The 20,306-nt window shown below is 45.7% G+C and overlaps 1 protein-coding gene across 9 annotated transcripts in view; it reads left to right on the top strand.

Annotated features, from left to right (window-relative positions):
* The first annotated feature begins 4,279 nt into the window (after positions 1-4,279).
* The window catches only part of NLRP3 (NLR family pyrin domain containing 3), a 57,108-nt gene continuing 41,081 nt past the window's right edge, over positions 4,280-20,306 (top strand). Inside the window, exons 1-7 of one of the 9 annotated variants that reach the window (XM_078067701.1) lie at positions 4,280-4,303; positions 6,126-6,454; positions 9,463-9,561; positions 10,052-11,816; positions 13,901-14,074; positions 16,234-16,404; positions 17,928-18,098. In XM_078067701.1, the coding sequence (XP_077923827.1) occupies positions 6,172-6,454; positions 9,463-9,561; positions 10,052-11,816; positions 13,901-14,074; positions 16,234-16,404; positions 17,928-18,098 (2,663 nt within the window). In that variant the 5' untranslated portion in view covers positions 4,280-4,303; positions 6,126-6,171. Of the gene's footprint in view, positions 4,304-5,692; positions 5,960-6,125; positions 6,455-9,462; positions 9,562-10,051; positions 11,817-13,900; positions 14,075-16,233; positions 16,405-17,927; positions 18,099-20,306 lie in introns of those variants that run through there. The other 8 variants (XR_013445905.1, XM_078067705.1, XM_078067702.1 and 5 more) reach the window with 8 other exon arrangements.

The raw sequence follows: 20,306 nt of genomic DNA, 5'->3' as shown, positions 1-20,306 counted from the left end.
CAATGGAATATTACTCAGCCATCAGAAAGAATGAAATCTTGCCATTTGCATCAACATGGATGGAACTGGAGGGGATTATGCTACGTGAATAAAGCAATCAGAGAAAGACATTTATCAAAGGACTTCACTCATGTGTGGAATTTAAGAAACAAAACAAACAAGTGAAGGGAAAAAAGAAGAGAGAGGGAGAGAAAACAAGAAACAGATTCTTCACTATTGAGAACAAAGTGAGGGTTACCAGAGGGGAGGTGGGTAGAGGAGGATGGGTGAACCAGTTGTGCACTTGTCGTGAGCACTGAGCAATGTGTGGAATTGTCAAATCACTATGTTGTGCATCTGAAACTAATATTTCACCATATGTTAGCTAACTGGAATTTAAGTAAAAGCTTAAAATTAAAAAAAATCCTTAGAAAGTGGGGGAAAAGTGACTTTGAATCTCCATAGACACTGGCGGCTAGTGTCTCCTGTACAGATCAGTGGAGGGCTGACAGACGGAAGGGCACAGCCATCCCTGCACACTGCGAGAATCTCTCTTCCAGGAAACCAATGTCCTTCTCGCAGCCCATGTGGGAGAAGTGAAACTGTCTCCCCTGCCCACCCAGAGGGGATGATTGATGTGTCATGGTGTTCCCAGTGTGGGTGGAGGGAGCAGGGTGAGGATTTGGGGTGTCCTGCTCTGTTATTCCTGCTTTGCTTGGGTTTTCTAATATGATCCTGACTTTCAATGTTTTAAGTCTTTGTCCCCAGGTATGGAGTCTGGATTTTTGGGTCAGAAAAATCCGTGTGGCATTTCCTGGCTCTGCTCCCACCTGCTGAATCAGGGCTTGTCCCGGTCTCTTGGACTAGGACGTAGGGAGGGCGAATCACGTCTGCGCTGGCCGTATTTCTTTTCCCCTCACATCTGGCAGGCTGTTGTCCCTGTGGCTTACGTCAGTCATTGGTTTCCAGAGTGAGTTTACTTTTGTTTTCTTTTGGTTTCCTGTAGTTTGTTCAATGAGAAAGAATTTGTGGCAACTTTGGGTTTTCCTTACAGTGTGAGCTTCAAGTGTTTAATGGGCTTTTTTTTTTCAGTGCACCATGTAAAATTGTGGCTCTCCCCACTGTTTTTCGAGGAGGCATGAATACAAACAAAGAAGAAATGTTATGCTTCACTTTTGTGTTGGCTTTTGTATTCCCGCATCTGAAAGAGAACTTGTTTTGAATGCGGGATAACATGCACAGCATGGTGATTTTGTTCTTATCTAGTTTTCGTACGTGATTAGGGTATCTTTCCAAAATTCTGGAATGAATTTTGAACAGTGTACTTTGCATTCCCTCTGGTATTGTTTTTTGAGCCTCACAGCAAAGAGCATGGGTGAGCTGACAGGGATAGCAGGAGCCGAGCGTAAGTGTGGTGAAGGCTGGACATCGTATCTGTTCTTCCTCAGCCTCCCAGTGACTACTGCCTCTACGTAATTGTATCTAGTCAAACTGCATGGATTTTCAAACGATTTCTTGAGTTTCCCTAGTTCCCTACAAACCTGTTACGACGGCGTAAACAAGTACAACACAACCGTTTCTACCAAGTGCTGTCAAGGAGACAGAGGTACCGGAGCCCTCACGCATGGCTGGTGGTGCAACCACTTTGGAAGATAGTTTGACAGTTCCTTAGAGCTCAAGCACAGTCTTCTCACACCATCCTGCCATTCCACTCCTGGATATTTACTCAAGGGAAATGAAAGCATACACAAAAATCTGCATGCAAATATTTACAGTGGCTTTATTAACAGTTGCCCAAAACTGGACACAACCCACATATGGTTGTGTGGGAAGCGGATAAACACACTGTGGTTTGTGCATATGGTGGAATCCGTCCCAGCAGCGAAAGGGCATGGGGACTGCAGCACAAGGAGCGAGGCTCATGTGCATCAGAAGGAATGGAAGGACCTGGACGCAAAGGCTGCATATGCCGTCGGATTCTGTGTCTCTGACACTCTGGAAACCAGGCCAGTGGATGCCTGTGTCTGCGGGTGGGGATGGAGCGTGGCTAGGAAGAGGGAGAAGACGTTGGGGGGTGTTGGGAGTATTCCGAATGTCCGTTGTGGTGGTGGTTATGCGACCTTACATGCTGGTGAGAAGTCATCGATCTGTACAAGAAGAAGGCAAGAAGTCTTACTGTTTTGCTATGTTAGGAAAGATATACATACACTGATGAAAAACCGGGAAAAGTACCTGATTATTCGAGAAGGGAAAATTCATAATTAGTTGTTTTGATCATCCTAAGACAAAAAAAGTGTATTCTTGTCCCTAGAAGTCAGAAATCTCAAGTTCAAGGATCAATCCCACCATCAACTGGTTGGCCATATCCTTAAAAATGCCTAAGTCCACCCAGTTACTATTTGCTCATCTGTGAAACAAAATTGGAACCTGTCCTCTTCCTTCCACTGGCAGGTTCTGATAATCCTGCAACTGTGAAGGTTTCTTTTAGATCTACTCTGAAGAAGTGGTGTCTGTTAACTGATTATTTCTTCCTCATATGAGTGATGCCTGGTTATGGCAACACAATAAAATTCAAATAGTACAGAAAGATAGAAAAGAAAAAGGAAAAGCTCTCTCATCCTCAAAAAAAAAAAAAAAAATTACAATGCCTGGTTCTTGGTTCAGCCGTTCCTCTTGGGCGTGATTTTCCATGTCTGTGTCCTGAGCGTCTGAAATGCTTGCTGCTCCCTGGGACCGGCAGTGCTTGGCACTCAGGTCTGCTCTCCTGCCCTCGCTATGGTAGGAGTAGGTACCTCTCTTTCTTCTCACAGGGCATCCTGCACACAATTCTATAACAATGGTAGTAGCAGGACTTAACCACTGACTCCAGCTTCTCTGAATCAGGTTCTGCCCACTTAGCCATTTGTTCAATCCCTACGACAACCCTCTGCCCTCAGTGTCCCATTGGCACAGAGACAGAACTAGCGCCCCTCCTCTGGATGTGGAGTCTTGTCCCTCTCCCGGCAGGGCCCCACACGGGCCTGGGGAGCTGAGCACCTGTCCTGCACCATGCTCTATGAGACACAGGCCACTCTCGCACCGTGGGCCTGCAGCCGTCACCAGTGCTGGGAAACACCGTCTGGGTGCTTCTCTGTCCTCCCGCTCCTCGGGGGTCCAGCACGGGGCTTTTCAGGCTTGCGTTCTTGCCCGGCACACACCAGGTGCTCCATAAATGTTCGTAGAACAAGTGAGTCGGTCAGTCAGGGAGCGGAGTTTGTGTCTGTCCAAAGGAATTGAAATCAGGACCTCGGAGAGATGCCCACACGCCCACGCCCACTGGAGTAGTACTCCCAATAGTTAGATATGGAAACAAGCTGAGTGTCCATAAAAGGAGGAATGGATGAAGATGATGCAGCGTACATATCTACATCACACGCCATGGCTACTATTCAGCCATAAGAGAAAAGGAAATCCTGGCATTTGCAACAGCATGAGTGGACCTTGAGAGCATTATGCAAGGTGACATAGTGAGACAGAGAAAGACAAATGCTATATGACACCACTCGTGTGGAATCGGAATTAGTCAAAATCATAGAAACAGAGAGTGGAATGGCAGTGGCCAGGGGCTGCGCAGGGGAGGACTGGGGAAGTATCAGTCAGGGGCACCAAGTTTCTGTGATGCAAGATGACAAAGTCCTGGAGATCTGCTGTGGGGCATAGAGCCCATAACTGACCATTCTGTGTTGTGCACTAAATATTTACTAAAGGATAGATTTTGTATTAAGTGTTCTTACCATACAAACAAAAGAATAATGATAAAATAACAACAACAATAATAAAGGGGTGGGAGGAAACTTTGGGGGGAGATAAATGTGGTCTGGTGGAGGTGATGTTTTCACAAGCGTATTCTCACTTCAATAAAGTGGTTGCAGACAGTGACAGGTGATGTGGAGAGCCTGCAGCCTGCGGACTGCCTCCGGGTGATGGCTTGATGGCTGGTCGTGCTCTTGATCCTCTACCTGCCAGCCCTGGTGGGATCCTCCATCCCACTGTGCTCTCTGCCATCACAACCCTCCCATGGCTGCTGTGAGACCCGGAAGGAACATCCCCACCCCAATGGCCACTGAGGACAGTGCAGACATCTCTGGCTACAACCAGAGTTAAGAACACTATTCATTTGGTTTGGAAAATCCAGTGATATGAGTAACTGTTAGTCTCTGACTTTGCCTGTGATGCAAGCTCGTTTACTCCATGCTGAGCCCACATCCTTCCTGCCCCTGCTGGGCTGTGACCACTATAAATGCATCAAGTTTCCTCTCAGGCTGTTTCTGAGGCTGGCGTCTGGGTGAGTCCAGCTCTGTGGAGCTGTGTGGCTGAAAGGGTCTGGGGAGAAGTGAGGAGGGGATGTTGAGGGCCAGAGTTGTCTTGTTTAAGGCACTAGGGATTTCTTCTGCCAGCTTCCAAGTCTGCCCTTTAACAACAATTCTGGAAGTCCTTATATGTTTCTCATTATTGGGCTCTGTGCATGTATGCAAGTGTGTGAGTGCAGGGACAGGAACAGCAACTATAACTTACACCCACAACTGCAGCGGATTTGCCAAGCATCCCCCCCCGGGAGTGGATGGAGGGGATGCGTATGAGGAAAGAATTGCCCTGGACACCAAGGGACACAGGAGGTAAAGGTCAGGATAGAGTGCCCTAGGCTTAGGGACAGAGGAGAGGTAGAGTCCTGGTGTGGATGGAAGGACTGATGGAGGGGGACCTGGGAAGGTCTGTAAAACTGATGGATCTATCTGGACATGGCCCACCTCCCTGTCAAATGCATGAGGAATGAATTTGGTGGGTGCGTGGAGCCAGGGGTGAGAGTCAAGATGAAGGTAAAGGAGAGGTGAGCAGGCTTCAGTTGTGCACACTCAGCGGCGGTCACTCTATATTCCCACGTGCACTGTTCCACAGCTCCACAGGCCCTCTCCCTCCAGTTAGCATCATTTATGGCTTTGGGTGGACGTGCTTTCCCAAATTCAGTCATGTGAGGGGATCGATCCCAAACAAAGCCAACATGTTCATCAATCCAAAATCTGGGAGACGTGGAAGAGAGAAAGACACAGCAGCTGGCCTCTGCTCTTTGTGGAACCCTAATTCTACATAGGAAAACAGAGGCTTTGCATAGTAAATGCTGGGAATGTGTTTTTTGTCTTTTAACCACCTATTTTATTTTCTTTGATCTTTTTTGTTGGTGTCCGACTAAGAAACCTAGTTAAGTGGTGGAAGAAAGAGTCACACACCTTTTCATGCTTTGAAAGTAGTATTTAGGGACATGAGTTCAGAAATCAGTGACCCTGATCTATATCCTGGCTTTGAACCTCTTTTTTTTTTTTCTGTGAAACCCTGGGCAAGTCACTTAGTTTCTCCTAAGACTCGGTTCCTCTTCCATAAAATGGGTCTAGGCAAATGTGTACGAGAGACTCTCAGTAACCGTGAGCTCTAATAATGACTATGATTGTGAATGTTGCAAGGGGAGACCTCAAGGAGATGTCATGTGTTTATCATTCCCTCTATGCACCCTGAGTGTCATCTCATTTGTTTCTATCGATCAACAGATGGATGGAAGTGCAGTCGGAGACCATCCCCTTCTCCGCATGCATCTGTCTTCTCCTTTTTCCATCTAGCCATGTGTTACTCTGTTAACATCATACTTACTCATTTCCTGGGTCAAAACAGAAACAGGGAACCAGAGCCTTTCAAATGCAAGGAACTGAAAAGCCATATTTTCCATTCTGTCATTTTGTAGATAAAGAAACAGAAGCTGAGGAAGAGTTTGTCCTAGGCCATTGCCCAGGAATCAGTGAGAACAAAGTTCTCCCCGTGGTATGTTGAGGTAGCACTGTGAAGTGGGTTGGGCATATAGTACTGTTGACGTGATTGCGTTTGTGGGTTTAAGACACCGTTCTTCCATGGCTCAGGACACACTCCTGAGTCAAGCCAACAGGAAATCTTTCTGGTGGGTATTTGGGTCACTTTTCAAAACTAAAGATGGCAGCTCATTATGATCTGGTTATATATATATTTTTCCTTTGTATTCTGGGTTTTTCATGGTTTAGTTCTCTCTAAAGAGGGCAGACTTTTAAGAAGACTCTCCTTGCCTGTGTGCTGTTTTCACTGTCCAGCTTCCTGGTGTGGACCTATACCCAAGGACCCTGAGAAAAGACGCAGATGAGCATGGCAAGTGTCCGTTGCAAGCTGGCCCGTTACCTGGAGGATCTGGAGGATGCAGACTTTAAGAAGTTCAAGATGCACTTACAAGACTATCCTTCTCAGAAGGGGTGCAGCCCACTCCCTCGGAGTCAGACAGAGAAAGCCGACCACATGGATCTGGCCACTCTGATGATTGACTTCAACGGTGAGGAGAAGGCATGGGCCATGGCAGTGTGGATTTTTGCTGCAATCAACAGGAGAGACCTTTATGAGAAAGCTAAGAGGGATGAACCAGAGTGGGGTGAGTGGAAGGAAGACAGCATTTTTTACAAAATTGTGATAAAATACATATAACATAAAATTACCATTTAAGCCATTTCTAAGCAGTGTTAGGCACATTCATGTTGTGCAATCAGTCTCCACAACTTTTCTACATCTTGCAAAACTCTGTACCCACCAAACAACAATTCCTTGTTCCCCTTCCCCTCAGCCCCTGGAACCACCACCTTCTGTCTCTACGACTTTGACTACTCTTGGTACTTCTTATAAACTGCATCATAAAGTGTTTGTCTGTTTGTGTCTGGCTTACTTTATGTAGTATAAAGTCCTCGAGCCTCTTCCATGTTGTCACATGTGACATGATGTCATTCCTTTTTAAAGTAGAATGATATGTCATGGTATGTGTATACCACATTTTGTTCATCTATTCATCCATCAGTGGATATTCAGATTGCTTCTAGCTTATTGTGAATAATGCTGCTAGGAACATGAGGGTACGAACCTCTTTGAGACCCTGCTTTCAGTTCTTTTGGGTATATGTTCAGAAGTGGAATTATTGTATTATATAGTAATGCTAGGTTTCATTCTTTGAGGAACCACCATAATGTTTTCCAGAGTGGCTGCCCCATTTTGCACTCCCATCAACAGTGTACAAGGGCTCTATTTTTTCATCATCCCCACCAATGTTTATTTTTTTTTGTTTTGATAGTAGTTATTCTAATGGGTGTGAGATGATATCTCATTGTGGTTTTGATTTGCCTTTCCCTACTGACTACTGATACTAAATGATTTTTCATGTGCTTGTTCACCATTTGTTTATCTTTGGAGAAATGTCTATTCAACTTTTTCCCATATTTTAATTGGGTTATTTGTTTTGTTGTGGTTGACTTGTAAGGGTTCTTTATATGTCCTGGATACTAACACTTTATCAGATATATGATTTGCAAATATTTTCTCCCATTCCATGGATTGCCGTTTCACTCTGTTGATGGTATCCTTTGATTCAATGAAATTAGTATGTTTGTTTTTTAATAATTCCTTCTATCATCTTGGCTCTATCCTCTTTCTTCCTCTCATGATAGCACTATGAGAAGTTGGAGGAAAGAAGTTTGCTTTTTTCTAGCTTCTTTAAAAATGCAAGTCAGGGCTCGTCTACCCCTAGGAACTGTGGACATGTTGGGGGTGAAGTTTTTTGCTTCCTGGCTTGGTGTTCTGATCAAGGGAAGAGCACAAGCAAGGGCTCAGAGGAATCTAGAAAATCACAGGATGATGATGTTGAGCTAGTGGAAAGGAGGTATAAAAATGAATCAGCAGATCAGGAGAAGCATGGTGAGTGGGGCAGCAATATGGGTGAAATGAAGGAGAGAAACGTGACATGGGGGCATGAGACAGGGGTGCACAGCAGTGGGAGGTTATAAACAAATTACATATAATAACACAATTATAATTGTGTCAGTACTTATGTACTCACTAACCAAATTAAAGTGTAATAATCACAGTTACAGAAGTAGTTTACTAAGCAGTTTTTATGGATTTTGGTCATTCCTCATAAAATCTCCATGAGGCTGGCATTTTTTTTTTTTTTGTAGGCTGTACACCCCAATGTAGGGCTTGAACTTGCAACCTCTAGATCAAGAATTGCATGCTCTGCCGACGCCCAGCCAGGCGCCTTGAGGCTGGCACTTTCAGATGAACTTTCAATTTCATTACTAAATGAAATATGCCAGTCACAAAAAGACAAAGGCAGTATGATTCCGTTTGTAAGAGGTACTAGAGTAGATAAATTTATAGAGACAGGAAGTGGTTGCCAAGGGCTTCAGGCCGTGTGGACTGTGGAATTGTTGTTTAACGGCCATGGAGTTTCAGTTTTGCAAATAAAAGATAGTTCTGGAGATTGACCAACAATGTAAAGTGAGCCTGAAAGAGGTTCTGGTTGCCCGTGGCTCTGTTTCAGTCACAGAGCCAAGGCCTGGATTCAGTGCTGGGTGTGTCTTGGCTGGAGTCTGGCTCTTAACCACTGTGCTATCTTGGCTTCTGTACCTGGGCTGTGAGGTGGAAGAATTATACCTAGGGTTCGAGGTTTGTTTGTTCTTTGCTGGGGAGGACCAGGTTGTAGGGTTTTAGATAAGAATTAAGTCACGGTTTTGGTTTGAGTCAGTGTTTAGATTTTGTTTTGTGATTGGGTTACCAATAGCATTTGCATTCAGAATGAGTAGACACCTACCAGGAATCCTTTATGTTGCTCTTGGGTTCATCTGCTAAATGTTTCCCCTGGTGCTTAGCACTTGCTCTGTTGTACCTAACTGAAGCGCCTCTTCATTGGGATGTGTAATTTAGTGACTCTTTAGATCTGTAATTCTCAACTGTAGATGCATGTTGGAGCTTTCAAAATATAATGGTGCTGGTCCCCACCTCAGATAAATTGAAAATAATCACTGGGGGTGGAGCTTTTTTAAAGCTTCCTAGGTGAATCTCAAGTCAGCTGGGGATTGTGAACCACTGAATTCGACAAACCAGCTTGGTAATTCTCAATCATAAAAACCCAGAATGCGGGTACAATTAATTTCAGGCATTTGGGGGCAGGGGAGGAGAATCCTGCTGGCCCATAGCCATCTGGGGGTATTTAGACATTTAGTGTGGGGATGGCCTCAAAACCAGGGCACCAGGGGGAGTCTGCCAAAGACAAACAAGGATAAGAGAAACCTTGCCTGTCTCATGTGTTCACCGATTGATTTCTGGGCCTGGGAGAGATCCCGAGACTGGATACAGTGGGGACACAATGCTAGGTGTGTGAGTGACAGTGACATACAGTACTTTGAAATTAGGAGTGCACAAATGCCACAAACTGATGTTCAACTGTACACCTGTCATCCACAGCTCTGGCATGGGGGCACGTTTGGGAGATGTCTGAGATAGGTGACTTTGAGCTGTGCCAGGTGTTGAGTACTGGGTCTCAATTACATCACCTTAGTCAGGAGTCCTGGTTTTTAACTTTGTATTTCCTTTTCCTTCCCCCCCCCCCCCCCCCAGATAATGCACATGTGGTATGCCGGGAAGAAAGCCTTGAAGAGGAGTGGATGGGTTTATTAGGGTATCTGTCCAGAATCTCTATTTGTAAAAAAAAGAAAGGTAAGCAATGGGGGTAGTGCTTCCTGTTGGGTTTGGAAACCCAGGTTTGGAGCCTGGGAAGCTTGATCATTCTATATGTTCCTCCACCTTGGGGGGCAAAGGCCCACTTCAGGAAATCCACTATAGCTAAAGAAACAGATCAGTGTTCACATGGCTCCTTGTAGTCACAGAACCAAGGGAAGGTGATTGAGTGTCTCAGGTTCTAAAAGGTATGGGCTGCAGACTACCTAAAGGAATACGATTGAATATAAAGGATTTTCTGGCAGGTCACAGTGCCTATGGCACTTTGCTATTCTTCTGTTCAACTGTCTATAGGAAGATTCTGACATTCTAGATTTTCTGGGACTGTCCATACCCACGCAGTGAAGAGAATCTGCACCTCCCTTTGCTTAGCTCTCTGGTCATCACTCCCTGTGGACTACAGACCCTTGTCGATAGCTCATGTATGCTTGGACTTCTCCCAAAGTCTACTTTTCTGTCTTTGCTCCAGATTACTGTAAGAAGTACAAAAAACACGTGAGGAGCAGATTCCAGTGTATTAAAGACAGGAATGCCCGTCTGGGTGAGAGCGTGAACCTCAATAAACGCTACACGAGGCTGCGTCTTGTCAAGGAACACCAGAGCCAGCAGGAGAGGGAGCATGAGCTCCTGGCCATTGGCAGGACTTCAGCCAAGACGCTGGACAGCCCCATGAGTTCCCTGAGTATGGAATTGCTGTTTGAGCCTGACGACCAACACTCGGAGCCTGTTCACACAGTGGTATTCCAGGGAGCAGCAGGCATTGGGAAAACCATACTGGCCAGGAAGATCATGTTGGACTGGGCATCAGAGAAGATTTACCGGGACAGGTTTGACTATTTGTTTTATATCCACTGTCGGGAGGTGAGCCTTGGGACACGGAGGAGCCTGGGGGACCTGATCGTCAGCTGCTGCCCTGACCCAAACCCACCCATATACAAGATTGTGAGCAAGCCTTCCAGGATTCTCTTCCTCATGGATGGCTTCGATGAGCTGCAGGGCGCCTTTGATGAGCACACGGAGGCTCTCTGCACAAACTGGCAGAAGGTGGAGCGAGGAGACATTCTCCTGAGCAGCCTCATCAGAAAGAGGCTACTTCCTGAGGCCTCTTTACTCATCACCACAAGACCTGTGGCCCTGGAGAAACTGCAGCATTTGCTGGACCGTCCCCGTCATGTGGAGATCCTGGGTTTCTCAGAGGCCAAAAGAAAGGAATATTTCTTCAAGTATTTCTCTGATGAGCAACAAGCCACAGAGGCCTTCAGGCTGATTCAGGAGAATGAGATCCTTTTTACGATGTGCTTTATCCCCTTGGTCTGCTGGATTGTGTGCACTGGGTTGAAGCAGCAGATGGACAGCGGCAAGAGTCTTGCCCAGACATCTAAGACCACCACTGCAGTGTATGTCTTCTTCCTCTCCAGTTTGTTGCAATCCCGCGGAGAGAACCAGAAGCACCAAGTCTCTGCCAACATCCGGGGTCTCTGCTCGTTGGCTGCAGATGGAATCTGGAACCAGAAAATCCTGTTTGAGGAGTGTGACCTTAGGAATCATGGCCTTCAGAGGGCCGATGTGTCTGCTTTCTTGAGGATGAACCTATTCCAAAAGGAAGTGGACTGTGAGAAATTCTACAGCTTCATCCACATGACTTTCCAGGAGTTCTTTGCTGCCATGTACTACCTGCTGGAAGAGGAGGAACAGGGAGGGATGAGGAACCTGCCATGGAGTAGTTCCAAGCTTCCCAACCGAGATGTGACCGTCCTTCTTGAAAACTATGGCAAATTTGAAAAGGGGTATCTGATTTTTGTTGTCCGTTTCCTCTTTGGCCTTGTAAACCAGGAGAGAACCTCCTACTTGGAGAAGAAACTGAGTTGCAAGATCTCGCAGCAAATCAGGCTGGAGCTGCTGAAATGGATTAAAGAGAAAGCCGAGGCCAAGAATCTGCAGATCCAGCCCAGCCAGCTGGAGTTGTTCTACTGTTTGTATGAGATGCAAGAGGAGGACTTTGTGCAAAAGGCCATGGGCCATTTCCCCAAAATTGAGATCAGTCTCTCCACCAGAATGGATCATGTGGTTTCTTCCTTTTGTATTGAGAACTGTCACAGTGTGGAATCACTTTCACTGAGGCTGCTTCATAACTCCCCGAAGGAAGAGGAGGATGAGGAGGAGGAAGAGGAAGGGCAACACTCTGAGGTGGATCACTGTGTCCCCCTAGATCCTCGTGCTGCCTATACTCACCGGTAAGACAATTTGGCTTCGGGCAGATAATGGAATGGTAGTGTTGCCCTCCGCTTTCTAGCCACCTTTCTCTGGGCACTTGCTTTCTCTGCCTGCTTCTCAACTGTCTTTAAAATGTGGTTGCCACAGCTCCATAATAATGCCACCATCATCCATTTCTACCAGACTCCTTCAGTGGCAGAGATTGACTAATAGAGGAAAGGGAGGTGGACAAATGGATGAGAAAAAAGCCAATGAAGAAAATAAGCAAATGTTTGGTGGATGCCAAGTCAGTGCAAGGTATTATGTGGGGTAGAGAGTTGAACAGAAATGTTGTAAACTCAAATTGCTTGCAATCTACTTGGGGTTCAAGGAGCAAAACAACCCCAGTGACTGTCTCAGGAACACAGAGGACAGAAGGCCTTTAGTGCTGGGTGCTGGGGGGAGGTTTCTCAGAGGAGTGAGGTTGGGAGCCTGCCTTGAAGGACTGGTTGGATGTGGGTGAGTGCAGGAGAAGGTAAAGGGATTTTGGCAGTAGGGTCTGATGTCTGAGGAACAGTGTACGTAGGAGACTATGCTGAGGGATGTGGCTTCATTGGAACAGATAGAATGAGGGGAAAGTGAGGGAAATAGGGCTGGGAAGGAGAGGGTGCTTTTAAGCTCCTGCGTTATGTTTATAACCAGGAAGTCACCAACAGCACCCTCTTTGGGGTCGGTTCACCAGTGTTGCAGGAGATTGGAAGCCAGTTGCTGTGTTAGGACAGCAAAGCAGTTCAGTTACCTGGCCTCTGAAGTCCCTGCTTGGGAACTACCACAGCTACAGTGGGAGGGTGGATGCTCTGTGAACGCTTGGGTTTAACGTGCATAGAAAGCACTTGATATGGGACAAAATAAAGGAGAAAGGGGACTGGCCCTTCCACCAGGAATAATGAATTTTCAGCTCCCTCTCTCACCGTAGGCACCACTAGCAGGATGACCTTTTTATTTATCATTTGGTCATCAAGGACCACCCTCTGGGGCTTCAGTGGTGGCTAAGACCCAGGCCCTGTTCATAGCAACTTAAGGTTCAGTTGTGGGGACAGCTGGGAAACAAGGACAGACAGTAGAGAGGGATGGGCTATGGCAAGAACACCTATAGAATGTGCCAGAAGCACATGGTGAGGAGCCCTTGACCAGCTGGACTCTGAGAGATGGAGCATGAGAAACCTGAGTGTGGTCAAGGGGCAGCTTGAACCAAGGGAACAGTGGGTTCAGAGGGCAGAGGCTGGGGAAGCAGGTACATCCCTATGATGAAGTTCAGAATAGCTGGAGAGGGTGAGAGAAAGAGGGAAGGAGGCACACCTGCTCCTTAGGGCCCTAAAAACTATGCCGAGAAGAAACCTGACCAAGATCACACAGCTGTGAAGAAGGCTTGTATAGACTTGGACTAAAACTCCTGATGAAAAGCCTGACGCCCATCTCGTTAGATGACAGTTACCTTCTTCTGAGGGCAGGAGCTTGCTTTGTGTGTTCCAGAACCTTCTGAAGACCAGCAGCATGGGCATCCACCCCATGCTTGTTCGAAGTGCAGAATGGCAGGCCCAATCCTAGACACACAGAGTCAGAATCTGCATTTTAACAAGAGCCGCACGTTGGAACCATGTGGAAGTCTTAAAACTATCGATACACTTGGTCCCGCCTCAGAGATTCTGACTTTAGTCCTATGGTGTGGCCTGGCCTCAGGATTTTTGAGAGCATTGCTGATGCTATTATGCAGCCAATGTGAGATCTGGATCTCACAATGTGGTCTCTGGATCACTTAGCAGAGTGTCCAAGGCCATGGGCATGACAGCGGACTGACGACAGGGGGAGGGGAAAGACATCTGAGGGAGGCGCTGGAGGGTGTGCAAAGGCAGCCAGTCAGACTCATGCTGTTTCCATAATAAGGTGTGCAGGACAATCTTACCAGACCTCCCCCCCCCCGCCCTCGACCTTTGTTATTCCTCAGTAGGCAATCTTTGGTTCTGTGAGTCAGTTCTTAACCCTTGGGAGGTCTTTGTCTGAACTGGTGCCAGCCATTCCTGATTTTCTTTTCTTTCTTTCTTTCTTCCTTCTCTACAATTTCTAGGTTGGTGAATTGTCATGTCACCGTCAGCCTTTGGCAGGGTCTCTTCTCGGTCCTGAGCACTAACTCACTGAACCTCACTGAACTGAACCTCAGTGACAATGCTCTGGGGGACCCAGGGATAAAGGTGTTATGTGAAATGCTCCAGCATCCTGGCTGTAATATTCGGAGACTGTGGTAAGAACCTGTGTGCATGTGTGTGTGTGTGTGTGTGTGTATGTGTTTGTATCTGTGAGTGACATAGATAGAGGACTGGAGGAAGACCTCAGGGTCCAGATCAGTGGTTTATTAGTTTTCTAGGGCTACTATAACAAAGTTCCAGAGACCAAGACGCTTAAACAACAGAAATTCATATTCTCATAGTCCTGGAGGCTGGAAGTCCAAGATGAAGGTGTCAGCAGGGTTGGTTTCTCCTGAGGCCTCTCTTATTGGCTTCCAGATGGTGGTCTTCTCCTTGTATCTTCACATGGTCTCTGTGTTCATGTCTGATCTCCTCAAGGACACCAGTTGGGTTGGATTGGGGCCTGTCCTCATTTAACTCTTTAAAAGCTGATCTCTAAATATAGTCACAATTCTGAAATTCTAGGGATTAAGACTTCAACATATGATTTTTTTGGAGGGGTGGACACAGTTCAGCCCATAACAAGTGGGAAGGTAGAATGGATTGGAGGCCAGTTGTTTGGGAAGTTTCAAATGGGGAAGAATGAAGAGGAACTGAAAGTAAGCCATTTGTTGGTGATAATGACAAAAAGTGCATGACCTTCAATATCTTCCCTTTCCTCACTGGCCATCATCATAGATGAGAATTGGAGAGTTTCATCAGATACAATGGCTACTTGGGCTGGACCCCATCAAAACATTTTGTATAGGTTCAAATGTCACAGGGAATCTCTTTCAGCTTTCTTAGTAAAGAGTGCTTGCTCTGGGCTCACACTGTGAATCAGATTCACATTCCCCAATTGGAGATACGGGTTCTGGGCCATCCCACAAACCCTCTTCCATCACACATCTGCATTTTTGATGAGCTACACAGCCAGCGCTAAAGCCCATCACTCCAGGGTATTTTCATACATCCCTTTCTTGATCACCATACCACCGCAACACCAACCTTGTCAGTTATCTCCTATACAAACCAGTAACTCAGGCCCAGCAACCATGACTGTTTGCCAGGATATTGCAATGGCCCTCAAGACCATCAGCTTCATGGGGCAGGATTTGTGTTCATCTTTCCACTGTCTCTACAATGTCTGGACAAGTGTCCTAGCACACATTAATGCTTAAAAATACATACTGAATGAATACTGACTGGTCTCCCCACGTCCACTTTTACCACTTATAAATTTATTTCCCATACAGAAGTCAGAGGGTTATTTAGAAAATTCTACTTTGATTATGCCATTCCCTGGTTTAAATGTTTTCTCTTTGTTCTTTTGATAAATTACAAATCCTCTTCTTGCCTTCAAGGCTCTGGCTGGTTTTGGCTCTTCACCTGCCTCTCTGTCTCCATCCCATGCCAGTCTCCCCACTGCCCTGGTGGGTGCCCCTGTGTGATTCCAGAGAGTGAGACACAAACAGGGAGACATGGGTGATGATGAGATATTTTGCAGGTAAACAGAGGTTTAGTCATGCATTTACCTCTAGTCGGTGTGAAGAAAGGGGTAGAAAGGAAGATTTTTTAACAGGCGCTAGGACGATGAACTATTCAACTGGAAAGGAGAATGTTGTTCTTGTTCCTCTGACAGGGACATCTAGTAGTTGTTGGTGGTGGTGGTGATGGTGATAATGGTGTGTGTGTGTGTGTGTGTGTGTGTGTGTGGTTGTAAATCAAATCAAGAATTAAAGCTTCCTGCTATTTCAGTGTAGGTGGAGGGCTGGGATTTAATCATTAAACAGAAGGATGGGGAGAAGATTGACAAAGATAAGTAGATGGGTAAAGCCCCAGAGAGAACAGTGTCCACCTGAGGATTTTCACAGTGAGGAACATGTGATACAGAGGTGGAACACACAGGTTCACCACCGTGTTCCTTTATAAAACAGGGACATGCAGTATACACTGGAGAGCTGACCATTACTTATGGAGGGGGTTCACTGACGCACTCAGCAGTTGTGGTCTCAGGCTGTAGCTTGTGAGCCTGGGAGGTAACTTCACAATGTCTTGGGCTGCGTAGAGGAGTTCTGATAAGATCACACTTTCACCTAACTTTCCTTAAAATTTTCCCTTTGTAACATGAGACCACAAATGCCCCCATTTGGTGCTGAAAACAAGCATAAACCAGAAGGCAGTGACAGAAGCAGCCTGTGTTCTGACGCTTTCTGCTTCTGTACTTGGCATGAAGGTTGGGGCAGTGTTGCCTTTCCTATCAGTGCTGCTTCAACATCTCCTCGGTCCTGAGCAGCAACCAGAAGCTGGTGGAATTGGACCTGAGCCACAACACCCTGGGAGACTTTGGAATTAGACTTCTTTGTGTGGGGCTGAGACATCTATTCTGCAATCTGAAGAAGCTTTGGTGAGTCTGAGCTATTTTTCTTCTCAAAGAATGAGCTGGGGCTTCAATGATCCATGATGGCCTTCACTGCTCAGAAGATTTCCAGGTGTTCATCAATAATTCAATGAGTTACTGTTTGTTGTGGGAAGAGCCACAAACTAAGCCTTAGAAAGGAACTTAATCAAATTAATCATGCTCACTTTTAAGGTGTTTACAGTCTAGCTGAGAAAATACAACCAGTGAAATGCATTGCTCCAGAACGGTTTTGGGACTTTATGACAAACTCTTGGTCTCCACACCAAACAGGAAAAGAGGTGCTAACACAATGCAGACACTTGATATTTTATGCAGCCCTTCACTAAATGCTTCTGGGAGACTTGAATTTTGAATAAGAGAAAACATGGTGGGATTGGTTAGCCCGGTGATGGGTATTAAGGAGGGCACGTACTGCATGGAGCACTGGGTGTTATACAAAAACAATGGATTGTGGATCACCACATCAAAAACTAATGATGTAATGTATGGTGATTAACATAACATAATAAAATTAAAAAAAAGAGAAAACACTTGAAAATGGTAGGACCAATTCACACCCATTAGGATGGTTATTATAAAAAAACAAAACAACAAAACACAAGGGTGGGTGAGGAGAAATCGGAACCATCATAATTGCTGGTGGGAATGTAAAATGGTATAACTGGTGCGGAAAACAGTACGTCAGTTCCTCAAAAAAGTGAATATAGAATTACCGTATGAACCAGCAATTTCGCTTCCGGGTATATATAAAAAACAGTGAAATCAGGTATCCAAACATGTATTTGTACACCTGTGTCCATAGCAGCATTATTCACAATAGCCAGAAAGTAGAAACAACTCAAATACCCATGGATGAATGAATGGATTAAAAATGTGGTAGGGGGGTGGGGTTGGGGGTGGGGGAATGTGGAATGTACATGCATACAGCCTTTCGGGGGAATTTGGACACATGCTGCAACATGGATGAATCTTGAAGACGTTATACTAATTACAATAAGCCATATGCAAAAGGGCAGATATGTATGATTCCACTTACAGGAATGACCTAAAATAGTCAAATTCATAGAGACAAGAAATAGAATAGTGGGTCCCAGGGGCTGGGGGAGGGAGGAGTGGGGAGTTAGTGTTCAGTGGGTACCGAGTTTCAGTTTGGAAAGATGAAAAACTTCTGGCGATGGATGGTGGTCACAGCTACACAGCAATGAGAAGGTACTTAAATACTACTGAATTGTACACTTAAAAAGGATTACAGTGGTAAATTTTATGTTATGTATATTTTACCACAATAAAAATAGGTGTAGGGAGCTGAAAAGATGGAGTATTGGTATGGGCTTGGAAAGTGTTTATCTGCTGTAACACCAAACAAAAGGAAACGAACAGTTAATGTACGGTTTGGACACTTTTCCCGTGAGTGGACTGGACTGGGGGCAGCATCAGAGCAGGTGCTTCCGTGACTCACAGACGGTGAGGCGAGAAAAGTGTATGACATTGTGCCGTCTCTGTGGAAGGTTGGTCGGTTGCTGTCTCACCTCAGCATGTTGTGAGGACCTTGCATCCGTCCTGAGCACCAGCCGGTCCCTGACCAGACTCTACTTGGGGGAAAATGCCCTGGGAGACACAGGAGTTGGAATTTTATGTGAAAAAGCAAAGCATCCACAATGTAAGCTGCAGAAACTGGGGTAAGTCTTCATTGGTGTCTCAGCAGAAAAGCACCTTCTCTTCAGGGATGTATTGCTTGGGAAGCATGGATGGGGGCTGCTCTATAATAGGTTGATCAGACCGACTTGAGGGTAGAGATTGGAGGAGACAGTATATGAAGTGCTTGGAAGCAGGAGATACTACCTTCTACTAGTAAGGTATTTATGACTACAGAATTAGATATTCTTAGAGTTGAAAGAAACCCTAGGGACTGTTCAGCTCAATCCCCCACTGAGGGAAACACTTGCTTCTCAGACACTCACATGCATAGTCACTGGTTTCACGTGTGGACATTCCGAGCACACCAGCCATTGCTGTACAATGTGGCCACTGCATTAGGAGAGAGTTCTTATTTCTACGCAGCACCTTCTTTGATTTCTGTGTGTTGGTCCTTGTTCTGCTCCCCAGGGCTCTGCTGAAAGGTGTTGATCTCAATTCCCCAGAGACAACACTCACACTCCAGGCCTTCTCGTCTCTTGCCTCGACATCTCTAAATTCTCAAGAAGGATGTGGGTTCACATCTTCACCTACATAGTCATGCTGTCCTAGGGAAGGGCTGTTCTGTTCATGTCCCTGTTTGAAGTACATTGTCCAGACCTGAACCTGATACTCCTAAAGATGTACGGTGGACTGTAACTGTCACGGGGGGGGGGCAGGGGGCTCTGACTTCCTTATGTTTCTGGCCATCACATCAGATCACAAGTTCATATTGGAATTTTGCAGCAAATAATAGTGTGAAATTCTGACATGTTTTCTAACATTAACAGCCAAATCTCTGTGGACCCCAACTGGGTGTCTTACAAGTCAATTCAGTTTTGACACTATAAACCCAGAGGCAGCACAGACCCCACAGGTTAAGGGCCTAGTCCTGCACCCTCCCCACACTGGCAATGTCCGATACCAATGCAAGCAATGGGCACAAGTTACTTGTGCTTCTTTCTGACTCAGCTATGAACTGCGGGTTTCCAGAATCCTCTCCTCAGGTTTGAAAACTTGCCAGAACAGCTCACAGAAATCAGTGAAACACAACTTACATTTACATTTATTATAAAAGATATTATAAAAAATACAAATAAACAGCTAGATGAAGAGTCATATAGGGTGAGGTCCAGAAGGATCTGGAGCACAGGAGCTTCTGTCCCCATGTAGTTGGGGCATTTCAAACTCCCAGCATATGGATGCATTCACCAACCCAGAAGGTCTCCAAATCTCCTTGTTCAAGAGACTTCATAGAGTTTGATCTCCAGCCTTCCTCCTTTCTCCTTCCTCAAGATTGGTGGATGGGCTGAAATTTCCACTTTGCCAATCACTTGATCATTCTGGTGACCAGCCCCATCCTAAGGCCATCTATGGGAGCCACCTTCAGTCACCTCATTACTATAAACTCAGGTGTGATCAGAAGGGGCTCCTTTGAATAACAAAAGAGACTGCTCCACTTAGGACATTCCAAGGGTTTTAGAAACTCTGTGCCAGGAACTGGGCACAAAGACTAAACATATTTCTCATTATGACACAAAAATACCTACTGATAATTATGTGCTTACACATGTATCATGGCTCTTCCATGATCTTTACATGGATGACCTCAGCTGACCTCATAAAAATTATGCCAAGTAGATATCCGTGTCTCCAAAATGAAGCCAAGAGAGCTTAAGACCTTTGCCCAAGGACACCTGGATAGAAGGCAGGGGAACCAATGCAGACACAGCCCAGTGCGACCCCCTGCCTACTCCCTTAACTCCAGGGAAATACTGACTCATGATGTGTTGCTGGTGGGCTTTCTAGGGGGCTTCTACATCCTGCTCTCTCCGACCTGTGTGGGCCTCACATTCAGCTCTGCTAAATTTCATCTTATCTTTCTTCTGATGGATTGTTTGGGCATTTTTGGATTGTGATTCTGTCATTGTTACCTCTACCTACAACAAGCAAACTGTAAATGTCTTCATTCACATTACTGATATAAATACCAACCAGATGAGCACCAAGACAAAATACAGCAGGAAGGGCCTTTAATGAGGAATAATCCATTAATTCATCATTACAACCTACATATGTTCACAACATCCTTCTCCCTGTCCCATCAACCCATCCTCACATATCACCGTATCTCTTTCCTTGAAAAACCCCATCTTCCATGCCTCCATATCCTCTCCTTATTACTCTATCTCAGCAGTTTGGCTTCTACTCCT

The sequence above is a fragment of the Halichoerus grypus genome, chromosome 2, assembly GCF_964656455.1.
Source record: "Halichoerus grypus chromosome 2, mHalGry1.hap1.1, whole genome shotgun sequence".
NCBI lineage: Eukaryota > Metazoa > Chordata > Mammalia > Carnivora > Phocidae > Halichoerus > Halichoerus grypus.
This window is presented reverse-complemented; position numbering and strand designations above follow the sequence as displayed.